General features: G+C 31.5%; 3 protein-coding genes across 7 annotated transcripts; all 3 read left to right on the forward strand.

Annotated features, from left to right (window-relative positions):
* Positions 1-2,124: 2,124 nt before the first annotated feature.
* LOC8273084 (proline-rich receptor-like protein kinase PERK8) lies at positions 2,125-6,788 on the forward strand. 3 transcript variants are annotated; one of them, XM_048378094.1, is made up of 8 exons: positions 2,125-3,369; positions 3,908-4,039; positions 4,163-4,374; positions 4,826-4,952; positions 5,224-5,295; positions 5,535-5,721; positions 5,807-5,939; positions 6,279-6,788. In XM_048378094.1, the coding sequence occupies exons 1-8, from the start codon at positions 3,318-3,320 to the stop codon at positions 6,540-6,542; spliced, it is 1,179 nt and encodes a 392-aa protein (XP_048234051.1). In that variant the 5' UTR covers positions 2,125-3,317; the 3' UTR covers positions 6,543-6,788. The 3 variants fall into 3 exon arrangements, with proteins under 3 accessions (XP_048234051.1, XP_002512819.1, XP_015570906.1); XM_015715420.3 differs by having other exon boundaries at positions 2,151-3,369; positions 3,822-4,039; XM_002512773.4 differs by having other exon boundaries at positions 2,147-4,039.
* A 740-nt stretch (positions 6,789-7,528) lies between these two features.
* On the forward strand, positions 7,529-9,283 carry LOC8273085 (UPF0496 protein At3g19330). The gene is made up of 2 exons (XM_002512774.4): positions 7,529-7,837; positions 7,942-9,283. Exons 1-2 carry the CDS (start codon positions 7,738-7,740, stop codon positions 9,009-9,011), a joined length of 1,170 nt encoding a protein of 389 aa, XP_002512820.1. The 5' UTR covers positions 7,529-7,737; the 3' UTR covers positions 9,012-9,283.
* Positions 9,284-11,463: 2,180 nt separating this feature from the next.
* Positions 11,464-15,934, forward strand: LOC8273086 (UPF0496 protein At3g19330). Of its 3 annotated transcripts, none has more exons than XM_048378616.1 (4): positions 11,464-12,031; positions 12,168-13,615; positions 14,411-14,620; positions 15,569-15,934. In XM_048378616.1, exons 1-2 carry the CDS (start codon positions 11,932-11,934, stop codon positions 13,235-13,237), a joined length of 1,170 nt encoding a protein of 389 aa, XP_048234573.1. In that variant the 5' UTR covers positions 11,464-11,931; the 3' UTR covers positions 13,238-13,615; positions 14,411-14,620; positions 15,569-15,934. The 3 variants fall into 3 exon arrangements, with proteins under 3 accessions (XP_048234573.1, XP_048234574.1, XP_048234572.1); XM_048378617.1 differs by having other exon boundaries at positions 15,641-15,934; XM_048378615.1 differs by having other exon boundaries at positions 14,411-15,934.
* The last annotated feature ends 4,432 nt before the right edge of the window (positions 15,935-20,366 follow it).

The raw sequence follows: 20,366 nt of genomic DNA on the forward strand, positions 1-20,366 counted from the left end.
GTGCACCAAGACTGCCAGCATAGGTTGTAGTCTTTCTCCTGGAATGAATTCCAATTCAACACAAGAAGCCAAAAAAAAAAAAGGTGCGAGAGAAAAAGGCAGTCAAGGAATCCTCAAATTTATGCTAAAATGTGAACAAAATAGGTGTAGTGTGAACACCAAAAATTACTTGCTAATGAGACAGCTTAGAGTGACCCCCATGAAGGGAAATACAATTGACACACAGCCAGTGGTCCCATTTTGGGTGAGACAAGAGGTTACTCATTACTCATTATGTAATGTTTAAATTTATTATATTATATTTAGTTGAAATTTATAAAAAAAAATTATTTTATCTAAAAAAATATAAAAAAAAAATAAAATAAAATAAATAAAGTTGAAAGAGATATTTTAATATTATAAAATATATTAATTTATTAATGTGAAATTCATTTATAAATTTTATTTATTTTATTAAAATTTAGTATAATTATAATAAATTTAATTATATGAAATACTATCTCATTTAATATATTAATTATATTTATTTTTTTAAAAAATTGTTTTTGGACGTTGACATTTATTATATTCTATTTCATTAAGCATAGTTAATTCCCCCTGAATTATTAATCCACAAGTGCTGTGTCATCTATCAATTTTTATAGAAGTTTAATTTATTTGTGGACTGCAAGACAAAAAAATAACTTTTTTCTTTATAATTTTCCTTGTAGAAATGATAAATTTCCTTAATATTAATAAATAATAAAAGACCCTTTTGGAAAAATATTAATGGGATTGTTTGATAAGTGCTTCAATATATATATATATATATACTAACATCAATCATCCATATTCCTGTATTAGTTTTGTTTACAGTACTAATCTCGTTTTATCAATTAAATCGAATTCTTTATGAATATTTAGAAGTGATGTATAATCATGTGTGTGAATGAAAACAAAATGAGGAAATAATAAGATTAGATGGTGACTCCAGCAATCAATATTTTGGTGGTTAGCTATGACTATGGGGTTAAGGAAATAAAATATATATAACATAATGCAGCAATAGACTTATAAATCATGTCTTTGTGTCCCATTGGGACACATTAGCTTGCGTCAATCAATAACACAACACTGACCAACAAATTTTTTATATAAAGTATTTTGTTTAAATTTAAAATAAATAAATATAAACAGTACGAATTAAAATATAAAATATTTTTTATTTATTATAGCACATGTATAAATTTAAGTAATAATTTATTAATTTTTATTTTGATCGTATTTTTATAAAATCTTTGCTATCGAGATTGGTCAAATTGGAAGTGAAATTCAATTTTATTAATATTTATAGGAAAAATTATAATTAGGTCCTGAAATTGTGGTTCTTTTTTTCAGATTCGGAAAATATATTTAATATTTTTTATTAAATCTCTGACCTATTATTTTATTAACATCAAAAATCTATTTTGCTGCCTCCCCATGTATTTGAATATATTTTCTTTCAATCCTCTCGCCAATGTTTTCTTTTTCGTCCATTCATAAATAACCTTTATATATATATATATATATATATATATATATTATATTATAAAAGTAATACATATTAGAAAAAACGAACATTTCACTTTTATTTAGGATATAATGTGTAAGGATGTATTTGCTGTAATAACCTTTCTTTTTCTTTTTTTTTTTTGTGAATTATGCATTGGATTCACTTGAAATATGAATTAGTTAGTTCTAGAAAAAAGAATTAAATAATAGTAATAATAATAAAAGAGCCGTGAATTTGACTTGTTGTGTGAGGTGGAGAGGGAGAGCAGAACATATGAGGAACGTCCAACTCCAACCTCATAATAATATTAGTGGCCAATAGAACCCAATAAGCGCAGCAAACATAGGCCACTTTCTTGAATCATTGTAACATGTTCGAGAGGGACAAGAATCCAACGTCTTCATGTCCGAATTCTAACATTAAACTAAGAAACGCAGAAAGGTGTTTTAGACTTTCTTTTTTTTTTTTTAATTTTATTTTATTGGGAGCTCTGCAGTGTGTTGTTATGTAGCCGTTATATTGTAGTCTTTATCTTTTTCAATAGATAAGTATATATCTATTCTTTTTAAGAGATTTATCTATGAGTTTGATCCCTTAACTTTCTCAGTATAAATATGTAAAAGAATATAAAGAAAAAGAAAAGTAGAAGGGGATTAGAATAGTAGGAGCAATGTCAACATAGCTGGCTGGTGGGGATAACAACCCCACAGCTTTGAATCTCTCACTCATCAACTTTCCTTCTTTGTTTATTCAATTTGTACTGTAGTATATCTGTTTTTTTTTTTCTTTATGACATATAGGTGTATAATATCTGTATAAATCTCCTATCCTTGCCTACTACTACTGTATATATGTACATATATATATATATATTTATATCTCTTTGTTGCTGTTGTTGTTGTTGTTGTATAGTAGTAGGAGGCAGATGTGAATCTGTTACAGCCAAAGATGCCCTGTACAGTACTCAGAAAATAAACTCATCCTCTTCCCAACTTGCAGTACCAGACAACAACAATTATACTGCTTTACAGCCCACACAATGAATAAATAAATAAATATTATATCCCTCTCGTTCTCACTTTTTGTTCATCATCATCTATCTTCTTCTTCTTCTTCTTCTTCTTCATATACAGAACGCAATTTTCGAGCTTATTAGTTTCAGAGTCCCAATCTTTCTTTTTTAAAGCAATTTTATTTCTTTTGAAGTTTAAACATCAAAAGAATAAAAGGGTGGGAGTTATTTATTCATTCAGCTGTACATATTTGGTGGGTTTTTTTTAAAAGAGTAATGGGTTTTGTTTTTTCCAGTGTATTTTAGAGGGGTGGTTTGGTAGAAGGGGAAGTTGTTGTTGTTGTTGTTATAGTAATAAACCCTGAAAGTGTAGTCGGCGCGAGGTCTCTTTCTGTCGGCATTGTCTGTATCCAACGATGATTCTCCAATTTATTAATTAAAAAAGTACAAACAGAGCGATTGATTTGATTGATTTTTATTCATTCTCTTGTTTAGCTTTCTTTAGCTGTTTCTTGCAGTCCTCAGAGCTGCATCTGTCTGTGGTTCTACTCTTTGACATTTGCAACTTTGTTCTTGATCGCACCTGTATTTATATTGCTTTTTCTTGAGTTCACTCTAGTTTCTGAAAATTTTTCCTTTAATTTGAATTTTGAGAGAGGGATAAAAGGGATATCTTTTTTCTCTTCTTTCAACGTGGGAATTAATGTGTGTGAATTTCTGATTTTGATGATAGTGGTAATTTGGATACTTACCTGATTTTGTTATTGGCAAATGAATCTGAGGTGTTTGGAGACCTGTCTGCATTATTTTTCTGGGAATACAGGTATGAAAATTTGAGATTTTATTTATAATCTGTTTGTTTCTTTAATCTAAAGCAGTTTCCTTGCTTATAGACTTTTAAACATTTTTTTGATGAATTTGGACACTGGTATTGAAATTCACTTATGATAGTGTACGCTCTGCTAGCTTTTTCTGTATCTGGACTTGGATATTGTATTTGATTAGTTGGAGTTGGATGGTATATCTTTTCGGCGGAGGAGTTCGCTTATTACTATTATTTGACTCTTAAAATGATCTTTTAGGGCATTAGAGATTAGATATTGAAAGAACTTTCAGTTCCTGCATCATTATTGCCGTAGCTACTTGTTTCTATTGTTCATTGTTCCACAGAAATCAAATGGATTTGAGTGTTGCTCACTTTAAGTGCAGAAGGTATTTTCTTTTCTTTTGATCTTTTCATTGCTGATTATAGCTTTCACCTGGTGTTTGATCCAGGTTCGATGTATATCACTTCACATACAAGTAATACATTACCTCATAGTTGAAGTGCTTCCCGTACTAAATGTCAAAGACTCTTGCAGCCATATTAGGAGGTGCTGCAGGAGTCGTGGCATTGGTGGGCATAGTTATCTTTCTTATATGGTTCTGCCTATCTCACAAGAAGAGTGTTTCAAGAACTTCTGAGACAGGGTCCTCAGATCCATCTATCCAAGGTACCATTCATTTTATATGTGGCTGAAGATAGAATTTAAAGCAAGAGTTTTTAGAATTTAAAGCAACATAATTTTTCTGATAAAATCATGGTTTTCCTATTCCTCTTTTCCCCTTATAACCAGCACCAGGAAGACATGTTGGGGTTGAATTATCATTACGAGAAGCAAGACGTTTTGAGATGGATGAACTATCTCATGCTACAAAAAATTTTGTTGATAAAAATTTGATTGGGATAGGAAAATTTGGGGAAGTGTACAAGGGCTTGCTTAATGACGGGATGCTTGTGGCCATCAAAAAGCGATCAGGAGCATCTAGTCAGGAGTTTGTTGATGAGGTAAGGATCACCTTCTGTGCAACTTGCCTGACATTGAAAGACAACACTTTTCTATTTTGTGAGAGATTCCCATTAAAGTACTCCAGTTTATCTCAATCCTAGTATTGTTATGAAGAGCAGTAAAGAATATGCTATTGACTTACAAAGTTTTTGAGAAATGGATAGTAAATGCAAATCCTTATGAATATGCAATAAGTATTTAATCTTGCTCATGACAACATAAATAAATTGATTTATAGCACAGAAGGCTTTATTGCAGCTTGCAGTATCCCTATTTATGACTGTGGCTTAACAAAGGATAGCAATTTCCATCACCTTTCCACTCAACAATATGGGTGCATTTTCTGTTGCATGTTCTTGTCTTTTTAAAGTCTAGAATTAGGCTATGAACTTCATCTGTATTATACTGGTTTTCCTATAATCATGTCTTAATTATACGATATGTTTTCAGGTGCGTTACCTTTCGCCTATTCAGCATCGAAATATTGTGACTCTCTTAGGCTATTGCCAGGAAAATAATCTACAGTTTCTTGTATATGAGTATATACCTAGTGGGAGCGTATCCAGTCACTTGTACGGTAACTTCCTATCCTGTCACCATTCTTACTTATTGTGAGATCTGTGTTCTAGAGGATTCGTGAATCTAAAACATTTTTGGCTGCTCTCCATTCAGACATTCATTTAATAGGTGAATTGTGAAGTGTAGATTATCTGTGCAACATGATTGATGTTGTGATATTGTTGCTTCAAACAATTTCGTTCTGTTATGTTGTTACATCAATGTAAATAAATCTGTGCCTTGGAAAATTGATTTTTCATGTATATTGAGGTCCCGATGTCTTGTTTCAGGACCTAGTCAATTTTCAGATGGGAAGCTAGAATTCAAGCACAGACTTTCAATAGCCCTTGGTGCAGCTAAAGGTGATCCTCTGCAAAATCAGTGAGCATTTTGGCTTTCCTGGTATCATTTTTTTCTTTTACATAGAAAAAATAAATGGTTCAGCCCGGAAAAAAAGATTAAGAAAAAAAAAACAGAATAGTAATGTTGGTTGTGAAAAATGTTCCAAGTTTTGGTAAGACTTGAAATATTCTAAAATTTTCTCCCTCATATGTGAAAGATCTTGAAGTCAACATGCCTTTATATATCTAATTTTGTGCAGGTTTGGCTCATCTTCACTCTCTGAGTCCCCGTTTGGTGCACAAGGATTTTAAAACAGCCAATGTTCTTGTGGATGAAAATTTTATTGCCAAGGTTGCAGATGCAGGACTTCCTAATTTTCTGGGAAGAGTTGATGTTGCCGGTCCATCTTCACAAGTCACAGCAGATGAGATATTTCAGGCACCAGAGTATTGCTCCTAACTTTACATGTTCTGTATATCTGTTAAGCTAATGTAGCTTAGCACTTCAATCATATGCCGTTTCTATATGCAGGGTGAGAGAATTCAGACGATTTTCTGACAAAGGTGATGTATTCAGTTTTGGTGTATTCCTTCTGGAGTTGCTAAGTGGACGGGAAGCAACAGAATCACCATCTCCAGACTCCAGCCAAAACCTGGTTGAATGGGTATTGTACAAGTCCAAGTGCAATTCTCTGCACAGCTGAAAATGCATATTGTGACTGTTCAAGCAACATGCTTACTTCCATTCCTTCTGTAAATGGGCAAACGTAGTGCATGCTTATAGAAGGACGCTATCGCAAAATCTAATTGCTATAGATTTGCAAGAGTGGTTTGTGCTCACATGAGAACGAACATTTGCTTGCATGCACATAAGCATTTGATGACAAGCAATATAGCTGTTGTTGCATATCCTCATATTCCATTCTTTGGCATACTTTCCGAGCAGCTAGTTAAATTCCATACTATTTGGAAGTAAAATTGATTTCTTGTCTTCTGTTATGAAGGTTCAAAATACTCAGGACTACAGTGCTTTTTCTAGCGTTGTTGATCAAAGGCTGGGAACGCGCTTCACAGCTGAAGGTATGGAGGAGTTCATACAACTGATAATCCAATGCCTGGAACCGTCGAGCGAAAGGCGGCCTTCCATGAGCTATGTGGTGATGGAACTCGACCGGATACTCGAGAAAGAGATGACCTTAACCACAGTCATGGGTGAAGGAACACCTACTGTGACTCTTGGAAGCCAGCTATTTAAAGCATCAAAATAAGAACAAATTTGTTTGCCTCCATTATTGTTGAGTGTGAGCTTTATTATACTTGATTTTGTTTTTTCTTGTTTCTTTAATCCTTTTTGAAATATAAGAGAAGAAATTCAGCTGTTTGCCAAGTGTATAAAAGAACAGCTGTATTAATTTTTTCATTTTTTTTTTCTTGTCATAAATGTATGTGAAATCTTATTGTAAAACCATTATTTGTTGTTAATATCAAAGTAAAAGCTGAGATTTTGTGTGTTATTTTTCCTCTTCATAAATGGGTCTTTTGTTTAATTCCTAGCTGTCTTGTATCTTACAAGAATTTATAATTACAATTTTTATATCATAAATACACTTTTTTTTTTTATTTATCAATTTGCCCTCTCTAAATTGCTTTATTTCATTCCTTTTATTTATAAATTAACTATGCAAATCACGATTTAAGATGAATAAAAATAATTTTTTTCATAAGTAATAACTTACTTATATTGCCAAATATATTTGCGAGTTTATAAATGTAATTTTTTTATATTATATTAAATACGTCAGTATCCATATTTAGAAAAGCTCAATTATTCTTTTATCAATATATATTAATTTCTTTATATTTCTTGTAGATACGGCTATAATTTCAGTAATATAGAAAAAAACGACATTAGAATTATTAACTAAATCATATTTAAAAAAATTTCTAATTTACCATTTTAATTTTTAAATCTTAAAAATTTCAAATTTTAAAAATAAAAATCTCGATATTTTTACTGCTATAAAAAGTAAAAAAATACATAGATACTTAATAAAAATAAATTTAATATTTAAAAAATTTAATATTAGAATTTATTTTTTATTATAATATAAATTGATAATTTTAAAATTATCACGGAAATTATACCGGTATCTTGATAATTTAGTCAGAAATTAAAAATTAAAATCAATATTAAAATATATTAAAAAAATGCTAAATTAAAAAATAAGTTGAAAGTATAAAATTTATTTTGCAATCAAGCCTTTTCCATAGGACTTGAAGAGAGCTTGGAGAGCCAGTTGTAGCCGATAACATTATATAAAATAATTGAAGAATAGTCAACTGGAAATATCAGTATATAATTAGTTCTTTTGTGTTCCTTGAATCGGAACCAGATACTAACCACCCATTTCCGTCACCAAAAACCGTTCTCCCAGTGTTTATGTGTCGGAATATCTCCGTCAAATGCTGCCGTGCCTCTCTCTCAAATCACCATCGGCAGCTACGTCAACGTGCATACCAGACTCACCTCCTACAATCGTCGATCTCCACCACCATTCTCAAGGTATTTTATCGCTTACCTGATAATTTTACTCTCGTGCGCGTAACTTGTTTATTTAATTGCCTGAATGAAATTTGTAAATGTGCAAATGTTTTGTTCGCTTGCAGCTGGAAATTCAACAGATGGGACCCCAGTGTCAAGCACTTTACAATCCCCAGTTGTTAATCTCGGCCACGAATATAGTCTCTACGTTCAATCCAATTCGTTCAATGAAATATACTCAGGCACTCATCATCAAGAAATCACAAACGGCGAACAAATCGAGTCCAATTTCGACGCTGATGATGAAGGTGCTCGTCAATTTGTTTTAGCTCGAGTTCTTCATCCAAATCGCCAATGCGTAGAGGACGCTCTTCGTCACGCCAAACCAAATACTGTCACTCGACTTGTCTCTAATTTTTTTGATCATAGCGAAAGCGCTACTGATCTCTGCCTCCTCCTTCGTAGAAGCGTCTTTCGTGCTCGTGCTATTTATAGCCCTATTCATAATCTTCTTGAAAAACTTCCTATTGAACTAGAGTCGCTTACTCAATCACATTGTGATAATGCTCACGAAATGCTTGTACAATTTAATCGCTGTGATAGCCCTTTTCCTTTTCCAGATTCCCATAACTTTCAGGGCGTTCGTCACAGTTTTTCTGAATTAAGGCAACAGCTAGATAACAGACGTCTCAGGTCTCGCTCTAGAGTGCATTTTGTTCGGCCAGCTGCTGTTGCTTGTGCCCTTTGTTTCGTTGGTTCTGCTGTGACTATTATTTTTTCTGCTCTGGCAATCACTGGTCATGCCCTTTTCGCTGTTGCTGCTTGCCCTTTTTGTGCTGCTGCAAATTTTCCTAGAAATCTTACTAAGAAAGAGCTTGCTCATGTTGAGCAGCTTAATGCTGCAGCGAGGGGCACTTATATGTTAGATGAACATCTTACTACTATAGGCCCCCTTGTTACTCGTTTACATGATTGTATTGAAAGTGACAAGCATTTTATTCGATTAGGATTGGGGTTGGGTAGCGACAAGTATATCATTTCGGAGGTGTTGAAACACCTTAGAAAAAACCATCTCAAATTTTTTGATCAGCTCAAGGTTCTTGAAGATCATATATGCCTTTATTTTAGTGCTGTCAATAGGGCAAGAATTCAGCTTTTTCAAGAGATACATGTTCATCAGACTTCTCATTCCTAAGACATTGATGTATATCCTTTAGATTTCTTTGAACCATACAGTTCCCCTACTCAATGTTTAAAAAGAGTATAAGCTCATTTTTAAGATGTAATACACCCTCGCAGAGATCTAAATCTTTGCTCTGTTTTTAACAGTGAGAACTGGATGTGCAGCAATAGCACTTTGTACACCTAACATGTATTTAATTTCAAGACCTCTGTAATTTGATGAATTTCCACAGCATCTGGATATTTGAGTAACCCTTGTGCAGATAAAGTTGTTCCTCTGCAAAATCAGTGAGCATTTTGGTTGTCCTGGTATCAGTTTTTCTTTTACTTGGAAAAGGCAAATTAAGGTTCAGCAGGAAAAGAAAAAAGCTTAAATAAAAAGAATTCTGAATATCAATGTCGGTTGTGCAAAATGTTCCAAGTTCTGTTAAGACTTGAAATAATCCATTTCTTTTCCCCTCATATGTGAAAGATCTTTGAACTCTACATGCCTTTAGATATCTAATCTTTTGCAGGTTTGGCTCATCTTTTCTCTGGGTCCCTGTCTGGTGCACAAGGATTTCAAAACAATATGTTTACATCCATCGCTTTTTTGTTCTCAAACAGGCAAAAAAAGATAGTGCAAGCTTGTGGCGGGATGTTATCACAAAATCTAATTGCTCGAAACAGAGTGGTTATGCTCACATGAGAATGAATGAACATTCGGTTGCAATGTGTAAATTATAACCATTCTTAAATTTGTTTTAAATTCAATTAGTGGCCTAAATGTCTTATTAAGAATCCAATTTAAATTCAGATAATTGAAATAATGTGTTTAATCAAATATTTAATTTTACACAATTTAAAAAAAAATCAAGTTAATATACAAATAAAAAATTATCAAACCTCCATGAATTCCAACTTATTAATTTATCTAAATTTTAGTTTATTTTTTTATATAATAATATATAGTGTAAATTGAGCTTAATTAATTTTAAACATTTTAAATATCTACCAGTGGATACGAAATAGAATTAAAATCCATAGAGCTTTGAGTTTGAAATCATTAAATAGAGTGAAGCTACACAGTCTGCTTGATACCCCCCTAAACTCAACTCAACTCAACTTCAAAGTAGTAAAAGCTGAAACTATTTAACATATCCATTTTCAACGTAAGGATATCTCAAGTTTTAGCCATAGTTGATGTGTCTAAATTAGTACTCCCAAGTGTACGAATTGAATGGTAGTTCGGGTAAGCTCACCAAGAGATCGATCTCACAAGGAATTGTAGAGCATATATCATAAAAACCAACTATCACACAAATTACTGAAAGTAAATATAAACAAGCTAAGCTGATATTTTGAGAATGATCTTAGTTTAATAAAAGAAATTAAATAACTAGAAAGTGAATATGCAACTAGAATGATTAATATGAACTATATGATAAAATAACATTTAGTCTAACTTTTACTTAGTAATTCCTTTAATTCCCTTAAGCCCTAATTTAACAAATGAGATGGTGATGTGCCTTTTCCCTAAATCACTCAAGCTAATGATGCAACTTAGGTTCTTAACCAACATAGATTAAAGTAAAGATGATGTTTTTAATACTTTTAACCTAAAGATTTTCATAACACATATTACTACTAAATTGATATGATGGCCAATCACTAATAATAGATGAAACTAATGAACATATGAAGGAAAAGAAATCATTCATTAAACTCAAAATATATAAGGTTCATACATAAGTAAAAAGCCAAACTAAACACTTATTGGACTTAGCCTAACATACTTAATCTAATGATCATTGTAATTAAATAGAAAGACTTAAGATTCATAAAACAGAAAATTAAAACTCTCTCAAAGTTCAAAGTGCTCTTTAAGGAATGAAGAAGATTGATCATCTTTCTCCATGTCTTCGAAAAACTTCTCCGGTTCTTCAAAGAGTGATGCCACGCAAGCTAGTAAGATGTCAAAGATTAATTGATTCACTCCAGAATTTTTTGCCGAGAATAGAACCCTTGTCTTATAGAGATTCAGTAGTTGAAGAAGTCCTTCTTCTAATTCACCTCTACTCTTTGTAGAGATTCTCTTTTTCAGAGTTCTTTCCTCCTCAAACAACTCATTTAGTTTATCTTATTATTGTTCTAAACAAACTAAACTACTCAAATGATAATTATCTACTAATTATATAATAATTACTTAAACTTTCATTTTTGGGCCTTAATGAATTAAGCTAGACCCAAACTATTAATAGCCCATGTGTCTAATTTTCGAGCCTTTAATAGCCGCAGTCCAATTACCGCCCATTAGTATGTTTTAAACTCAAATTCTCCTTTCTTGCATTATTTTCTAAATTTAGACAAGAAAAACTAAAGTGAGATAAAACACATTTTTCTACCATATTATATATAGAAACAATTTAGACCGATCAATAGTCAAAGCTAAAATTAATAATAATAATAATAATAAATAAATAAATAAATAACAACTGAGGAATCTAATGAAAGCGAAGATCGCAAATGAATTAAAAATGGAATAGCATTTGTAGTTCAAATTCCAGGGTCAGTTTTTAAACAATGGGTGGGTAAATGGGCACTGGGCATCATTTGAAGAAAGTATTGATATTGATCTGCAAGGCGGAGAAAAGAAAGGTGAGAGAGAAAGACATACTTCGTTACCGCACTGAACGGGACCTATTCTCTTACTAGGCGGCGAAGCTGAATAGGTGAATAGGAAAGGGGCCGAGCTGACTGATGAGTGAGAGCCTTTTTCTAAAGGCTAAACTCTCATGTGAAGCTAATACTTGGAGAAACAATTGTAGCGGTTGCTATTATTTGAATACTCAACCTGAAGTGTCGTTTCTTGAATCAGAACTAAAAATCGCCCCCCATTTCCGACGGAAAAACTCCACTCTGCTAGTGTTAGTGCGTGACTAAATTTTGGTCAAATGCTGCAGTGCCTCTCTCTCAAATCACCACCGGCGGCAAGGTCAACGTCCATACCAAACTCACCTCCTACAATCATCGATCTCAACCACGATTGTGAAGGTAATTTTACAGTTATCTGACTGGTAAGGTTATGTTTCTGTAGCTGTGCGCTATCTTTGATTTTCATGCGTGTAACTTGTTTGTTTAATTGCCTGAATGAAATTTGTAAATGTGCACGTGTTATATTCGCTCGCAGCTGGAAATTCAACTGATGGAACGCCAGTATCATGCACTTTACAATCTCCAGTTGTTAATCTCACCCGTGAATACGCTCTCTACGTTCAATCCAATTCGTTCAATGAAATGCGCTCAAGAATTCATCATCAAGAAATCGAAAACGGAGAACAGATTGAGTCCAGTCTCAACATTGATGTTGAAGATGTTCGTCAATTTGTTTTAGCTCAAGTTCTTCATCCAAATCGCCAATGCGTAGAGGATGCTCTCCGTCACGCCAAACCCAACACTCTCACTCGCCTTGTCTCTAACTATTTTGATCACAGTGAAAGCACTACTGATCTCTGCCTCCTCCTCCATAGAAGTGTCTTTCGTGCGCGTGATATTTATAGTCCGATTCGTAATCTTCTTGAAGTCCTTCCTGTTGAAATGGACTCACTTACGCAATCACAATGTGATTATGCTTATGAAATATTTATGCAATTTGATCGTTGTGATAACCCTTTTCCTTGTCCGTTTTCTCATGAATTTGAGGGCATTCATCGCAGTTTTTCTGAACTAAGCCAACAGCTAGATCACAGACTTCGCAAGTCTCGCTCTAAAGTACATCTTGTTCGTAGAGCTACTCTTGCTTCTGCCCTTTGTTTCATTGGTTCTGCTGTGGCTATTACTTTGACTGCTTTGGCAATTACTGGCCATGCCCTTGTTGCTATTGTGGCTTGCCCTTTTTGCGCTGTAACAAGTCTTCCGAGCAATCTTACTAAGAAAGAGCTTGCTCATGTTAAACAACTTGATGCTGCAGCGAGGGGTACTTATGTATTAAATAATGAGCTTGATACTGTAGACCGTCTTGTTGCTCTTCTGTATAATTCCATTGAAAATGACAAGCATCTTATTCGGTTGGGATTGGGTACAGGTAGCGACAAGTATTTTATTTCAGAGGTGTTGAAACACCTTAGGAAAAACCATCCCACTGTCATTGATCAGCTCAAGAATCTTGAAAAACATATATGCCTGTATTTTATTGCTGTCAATAGGGCGAGAAATCTGCTTTTACAAGAGATACATGTTTATCAGACCTCTAATTCCTAAGCAATTGATGTAACCCTTTAGATTAGTCAATGTGTTAAAAAACTATAAACCCATTTTTAAGATGTACACCCTGACTATAACCTTTGCTCCTTTTTTTAACAGTGAGAACTGGGGGGCAGCAATAGCACTTTGTACACCTAAAAGTATTCAATTTCAAAATTTGTGATTGATGAATTTTGGCTTAACCTTTTTTCTAATTCCTGCAATATGGTGTTGGATAAAAGCTTCCTTGTTCAAGCAGATTACATTACTTCCCAATTGAATCAATTGGGGTCTTTCAGGTGCTCCTTTGATGTATCAGGGATATACAGTGATGAGTTTAGCATGGAGATCTTCCCTTTATTCCAATGAAAGCTACTGGAGCTGATTACTTAAGCGGTAACAGTTGCATCTTATTTTAGTACTGCATGTGTTGGAAAATGAACGTTGACTGCTTGCATTACGTCTTTTCAGCTAGAATACACACAAAGGTTTACTTGACCTAGAGTTGCATTTTGTTCCAATTGTAATTTTTTGAGAACATGCATGTAATATTCGTCAAAGTCACCTTCAAAGACACGTTTTTAGATTTTCATTTAGGGTGAAAATAAATGGTTCGTCTTTACATTTGTTATGTTATTTCCTCTTTAATCTCCTTTTTGTTGTGTTGGAAAGAGTGGTGAGGGATTGCAGGAGGAAATAGCTGCTTGCTTTAAAACTAATCAATATTGACTCTGGTCTTGTGAGCTTTATTGATGCTTCAAGAATAATTTATGATTATTCTTAGGATCTTTTTCTATTATATTAAGTTTATTATGTCTCAGTATCTATTACTATCGGCTAAATGAATGGTTAGTTCCCATCTAACAAGCCCGTCAGAGATTGATGGTTTGGGGAGGAGAATCTATATCTCCAATCCCAACTAGTTTGGATATGAAACTTTGTTGAATTAAGTTAACAATCTTCATAAAATACTAACGGATAATCAACTTATAATTTTTAATGATGGGCATATAGTCATAGTTCTATATTAATTTTATTTTGATCCTAGTGAAACATTATGTATAGCATTTTATTGGCTTATCAGAAATATTTATTTGCATCCAGGTGATTCGAGCATACAATGACTAGCAATATCTAGAAATTTCAGTTGCAGCAAAATCCTTACTTATTCTAATGTTCTTGATGTTGCAGTTTTGCATCTCAAACTCAATTTCTGTTTGTGGACTTCTCTATAAGTGCTGGATTAACAGAAATTAATGCCAGAATCATCAATCAGAAAGTGAAGGAATAGCTTCTTGCTTCTTAACTTCTTTCTAAAGAAATGAGATTGATGACAACCATGGTGGAGAACTCAAACTGCCAACTTTCTGAGAGCGAGTAGATTGGTGCTTCTACCCATAGGTAAGTCATTAATATGAACCAGATTTAATTATTCTTCCTGAATTTATTAACTTCCGAACCTGTCAAGAATAATTGTTTTCCTTCTTGTGGTTCTATTGCATTGCTTACAAATTCTTAATACGCCATGCATTCTTTGACACTTGCCTTGAGTACTAGAAATCTGTGTGGTTTATTGGGTTTTCAAGTGGGCCAAGCCTCTTGGTCCATTATTCACCATTAAACCCAAGCGAGAACAAAGCTATATAAGAGCCAGCAGATCAAAGATAATTTCACCAGGAAAAGAAAGAGTAGACAAACAACATCATTTGGGACCAATTATTTGGTTGGTCACATGTGGTTTTCTGGTCTAATGTGCTGTCTTAAATTATGTCATACTTGACCAATTATAGGAAATAGACAGTGTTGAGTTTGCCATGACCAATTATGGGAAGAACTAGACAGTTTCAACTATCTACTGGTGTTGTTGTTTTTTTCTCAATCATTTGCTCTAAGAGTTGTAAATTTCACATACAATCTTAACATGATTCTATCTTTCCCTATCTAAGAGCTAATAACTTGTGAATTAGTCTAGCATTAGTGATTAAGAAACAACATATGCCCTGAGATATGAGTACTAGTAGACATTCACCTATCAACTGAATTAGTTTTAGAATTTTATTCTATAAATTAAATCGTACAAAACAATGGTAAAGAGTCAATTGTAATGCTCCAAGGTTACCAACTTTGTGTATAAATGTAGCAAACAGTAGCCTCTTTCAAAGAAATAATTTGTTGTGCCAACTTTGGGCAAATAAGTCGAGGTATATTATACTGTACTTTAGACCATATTATAAGAGAATAATTCTTTGTTTGAACTAGGGATGGAAATACATGTGATTTTAAAAGGAAAAATTTAATAATCGCATTAAGCCAGTCCTTCACTACTACTGAACTAGAGCTTGTGATCAGATCTCAACCATATATATATATATATATATATATATATATATCTGTTCATGCCAACTGGTTGGCCGTGATCAGATGTTCCCGAGGATAGGCTACGTGCTGCATTAATGGGGTCAGATCACAGATCCAAGACAAGATCCACAAAATCAATGGCGTAGATTATACTTAACAGGGTAAGAAATTGGTGCAATTGGTCCTCATCCCGCAAGCATCTTGTAACAGTATGGCTTTTTTTTTTTTTTTTCCCTTTTTATTTTAAGAATTGCGAGTTGTGAATGTTGACAGAAAGTTTTCGTCGTCCATAATGGAAAATGATACACTAAGAAGATGCACATTAATCGTCTTATTAAATGATTGAGAGACACAGTATATCGATGGTGGTCCTTTCTTTTTGTTATTAATTAATTTCATAATTAACTATTAGTGTTTTTCTTGAGAAGATTTACGGTCCTTTATTATGAAATTTTTGAATTATCTTTTTATAGAAGTTTTATGGTCTTCCGTTGTGTTGCGGGAGTATTGAGTTTTTCCTTTATAAAAATGATAAAGAGAAAAAAGTTTAAATCTGGCATTCAAATAATCGAACACGTTAAAAAATATTTATAAAGTCGATATGTGGGTTAATACCATCGAATGGAGTGTTCTTCCTACAGAACTGCAATTTGATCACGTTTGACAATTGCTAGAAATGAATTTTTTTATATGTATTTCTTGATATTTAATTTTTATTTTTATTTTTTATATCAAGACGTACCTATTAATTCTCATTAATAGAATATCTATATTTAAAAAAAAAATCACATAGTTAATATTTTCATTTGTAAAATTTTAAAGAGGTTAAGTTTGAACTAGTTACGAATATGATAAAAAGGTGATGCACATATATAAACTAGGCCAAATATATTTTTAAAATAAGTTAAACAACAAATATTTATCTCATGATAATATGAATCTTTGTATATAAAATTACTTGTAATAAACCAACTTTAAGCTGATTTAATAATAGAAATAGCTTTCTTGCCAAAAAAAAGTGTGCAAAACGAAAATTATGTCTATTGAAAATGCTTTGATAATTGTTTTAATCTTCACGAGTATATTTGTATATGCGGAATAAATCAATGATTAAATCACTGCTGTTCCTATTATAAAATTTAACCCAAGACATCAAAATTAAATCTAATATTATTTTTCTTATCTAATATTACTTTTTTTTTTTTTAAGAAAAGAAAGAAGCATAACACTGAGATTTAAAAAGAAAAAAAAGGCATAACACTGTGCATGGAATTTAATATTTATCATCTGCTATGGCCCCTGTGAGTGTGTCTTTGAAAGACTTGCCACCATAATAATACAAGTCTCCAAATACATCACTACTCATTATAAAACGGGTCAACAAGTTACCTTTTTTCATGCTGCAATGCATTTGGATCGGACAAATGAGAATCAAAATGTCTTCTCTAAGCTTTGGTTTCCATCATGGGGTCTTTTTGTTTTTGCCTTTTTCTGCTTCACAATTAGGAGGCCTAAATTATCTTTACCCACCCTAAATTTTAGCACTAAAACTTTTAAATTTTAATTTTAATATTATAAAAGTCCTTTTTATTATTTCCAATAAAAAAAAAATCTCACGTGGGTGCTATATATAGAAAATTTTAATTTTTAAATTATCATATAAATTGTCATATCATCTAATGGAATACAAATAGATAGAACAAGATGTAATTTTTATTTATCTTTTAGCTAACTACAAAATGATCTTCCTCTCTATTTTGTTATCTGCAAATTATGTTCCTCTCGAAAAAAGAGAGATGGCAAAAAGACATTAAAAATTATAAGAAATCTTCAGCATCGATGAATTAAAGTAAGAGTTTAAGGAAAACAGACATGAAAGGAAATGTCACAAGTGGTTGAAGTGGGCGTCAAAGGCAAACAATGACTCCCACCGAGGGCTCACTTTCAACAATTTTTCTTGCTTTATTTTTAGCAATAAAATTTATGGAAAATATTGTATGTTAACGACCATTCAATGTTAAGGGCTATTAGGGAAAATCTCAAAAATAATTTTATATTTTTATTTTTACTTACATATGTGTATGTCTATTGAACATAAAATGTGAATAAAATACACGTTTATTTTTCTTATTTTAAAATATTTAATTAATAAAATGAGAGTGATTAATGATGCAATTTTAAAATTTTTGATTGTAAAGATTTCAGTGCTGTGTTAAAAAACCACTTCAACTAAAACTTTTAGCTATTAGGTAAAGTTTTCTATAATAGTAATATATTTCCAACCTACTTTTACACGTGGTTGTATATAAGGCTGTAAAAGAACCAAACATTTTGTGAGCTATTCGGAATTCAACTCAATAAAAAATTCATTCGAGATTGTTCGATAAGCTAATTGAGCCGAGCTCGAATTTAATTTTGAATTCAATAACTTTATCGAGTTGAACTCAAGCTTGATAGAGTTTGTTCTATAGCTCGCCAGCTTGCTTAGAGTTTGAGCTCAGTTTGTTTAAAAAACCAGTCTTGCGATCTGGCTCATGAACAAATTTATTTATGAGCTTGTTTAATGACTCGAGCTTAAGTTCGATTAATCTTATTTTTAAAATTAACATTTATATATATGATATAATTTATATTATAGACATATATTATGTATATATTACTTTTTTTATTCCATAACAATTTAACAAATCGAGCTTGAGTTATATTAAACAAGCTATTCATGAGCTCATTAAATTTAAAAGGAGAAGAGTTAGAGCTCGTCAAAGTTCGACTCAATTTATTTACGGTTTTAATTGTATATTAAATTTATAGCACGCACAAATAAAGGCATAATTTATTTTTATGCTAAATTATTTAATTAATAGCATGAATTAACTAAAAACTTGAACTTTAGATTTCTCATTCACAAAAGCTATAATATTATATATCAAAAAATCATTTCTCCTAAAAATTTAAACTATTATAAAAACTTAAATTATTAGTTGAGACATCAATAATAAACTTATGTTTTCGGTATACTTTCACATGCAAATATTTATTATCTTGAAGTGCGAATAAATATAAATATATTTTATTTTATGATGAAATATATAATTAATATTAGAGGACCAAGCATTCAACTCTAGTTTTTCAATTATAAAGATTCTGCTACCATTTCTAATATATTTATAGACACAAATGTCCATTAGATTTAAAGGATAAACAAACACAAGTTTACTTTATTTTATACTAAAATATTTAATTAATAATCGAAATAGTTAATAATCAAACTCTACAGTTCTCAATCATAGAAGTTTTATTTCATTTAAAAGAAATACATTAGGTATGGCGAAATACGAATCTGATAAATTCTATCCAGACTGAATAATCAAATTGATAAATATCAAACTAATTAGTGAAAAAGAAACTTGAAAACCGAAAAATAATTTTATGCTAGAGTGAGTTATTTTAATTCTTTAATGAATATCGGAATCAAAATCAAATAAAACTAATTTAATATATATTTTTGCCATCTTTTTAGATGTTTAATTTAATTTCGCAAAGCACTAAAATTTAACTATCACACTTCGGATATCTATCCTCACCCATATGGAATATTTAACGAGTCATGAATATCCAATTTTGATAATGAATTATTGATAATTATATCTGTTAGTTTGAAAATTGCAATGGGGTGCCAAAGATAATTCAAAAATAAATATATAGTAAGTTGCAAATATAGAACCGCATGTATATTTACATTGAGACTAAATATCACTGAATAATAAACTTGTACTAAATTGAAAACTTAATTCAATTCAGACTAGTATCATCTATAATTGGTAGAATTTTAATACTCTTATTTGAAAAAATTAATGTATAGTTCAATAACAATTATTTTCAAATAACTTCTAACTACATAAGAAAACCACTGCAGTTTAACCCTTCAATTATTATAGAAAACAATTTTTACCACTTTAGCATCATTTTTTTTACCAAAAGCCCTTAATTTTATGAGATACTGATTATATTAAAATGTTTTGAACCGAATTTTTTAATATATGTACTTTAATTTTTCTAAATTACACAAATTCTCATAAAAGAATAATATAAATATCAAAGTTTATATTACACGGGTTCTTTAGGTAATATTGTAACGGTAATATCATTATTCTTTTTATTTAGTATTTCGAATTAGTCTAACTAATTTATAACATATTACTATTTTATTTGTATTGTTTGAAAGAATAATAATATATTAATTTCTGAAGTCTTTTGATGTCTTTTCTTGTCGGGTATCACACTCTATTCATTTTAATTTTCGATCTATATTATTGAAAAAATACACACATTACATTTTCGAGAAAAAAAGAAAGAATAATAATAATAGCGATAGCAGACAAACATTCAGCTCGATTGGTGGCTCATGCTCTATTATGCTTCCAAGTATATCCTCTTGTGGGATTAGGTGTTCACTAATTTCGATCATCACAAAACCTATTTTCTTTTAAGAAAAAAAGAAGAAAGAAAAGCAAACGTTGTGTTTTAACCAAGATGTGTTGTACTAATCTATGCATTGTGTCTGTAAAACATCTGCTTATGTGAATGTCTTTTTTATTTTAACCAACATCATTTGTTTAATTCATTTTATTTAAGTATAAGATTTTTCATATTTTATTTTATAATGTATTTTTATTTATAAGTATTAATAGTTAATTTATTTGTACATTAATGAAACATGAAGTTTTATTTCAATCTATTACACATACCTCGGTACTATTTCAATCCTGACACTCACTTAATTAATATC

Source organism: Ricinus communis, chromosome 8 (assembly GCF_019578655.1).
Source record: "Ricinus communis isolate WT05 ecotype wild-type chromosome 8, ASM1957865v1, whole genome shotgun sequence".
Classification (NCBI taxonomy): Eukaryota; Viridiplantae; Streptophyta; class Magnoliopsida; order Malpighiales; family Euphorbiaceae; genus Ricinus; species Ricinus communis.

What these genes read in the sequence shown, in the direction of transcription:
- LOC8273084 (XM_048378094.1), top strand. Translation starts at nt 3,318, where the DNA reads ATGAATCTGAGGTGTTTGGAGACCTGTCTGCATTATTTTTCTGGGAAT. An exon ending in GTCAGGAGTTTGTTGATGAG is followed by an intron (nt 4,375 to 4,825) that starts GTAAGGATCACC and finishes ATATGTTTTCAG; the next exon opens with GTGCGTTACCTTTCGCCTAT. An exon ending in AGCCCTTGGTGCAGCTAAAG is followed by an intron (nt 5,296 to 5,534) that starts GTGATCCTCTGC and finishes AATTTTGTGCAG; the next exon opens with GTTTGGCTCATCTTCACTCT.
- LOC8273085 (XM_002512774.4), top strand. Translation starts at nt 7,738, where the DNA reads ATGCTGCCGTGCCTCTCTCTCAAATCACCATCGGCAGCTACGTCAACG. An exon ending in TCTCCACCACCATTCTCAAG is followed by an intron (nt 7,838 to 7,941) that starts GTATTTTATCGC and finishes GTTCGCTTGCAG; the next exon opens with CTGGAAATTCAACAGATGGG.
- LOC8273086 (XM_048378615.1), top strand. Translation starts at nt 11,932, where the DNA reads ATGCTGCAGTGCCTCTCTCTCAAATCACCACCGGCGGCAAGGTCAACG. An exon ending in TCTCAACCACGATTGTGAAG is followed by an intron (nt 12,032 to 12,167) that starts GTAATTTTACAG and finishes ATTCGCTCGCAG; the next exon opens with CTGGAAATTCAACTGATGGA.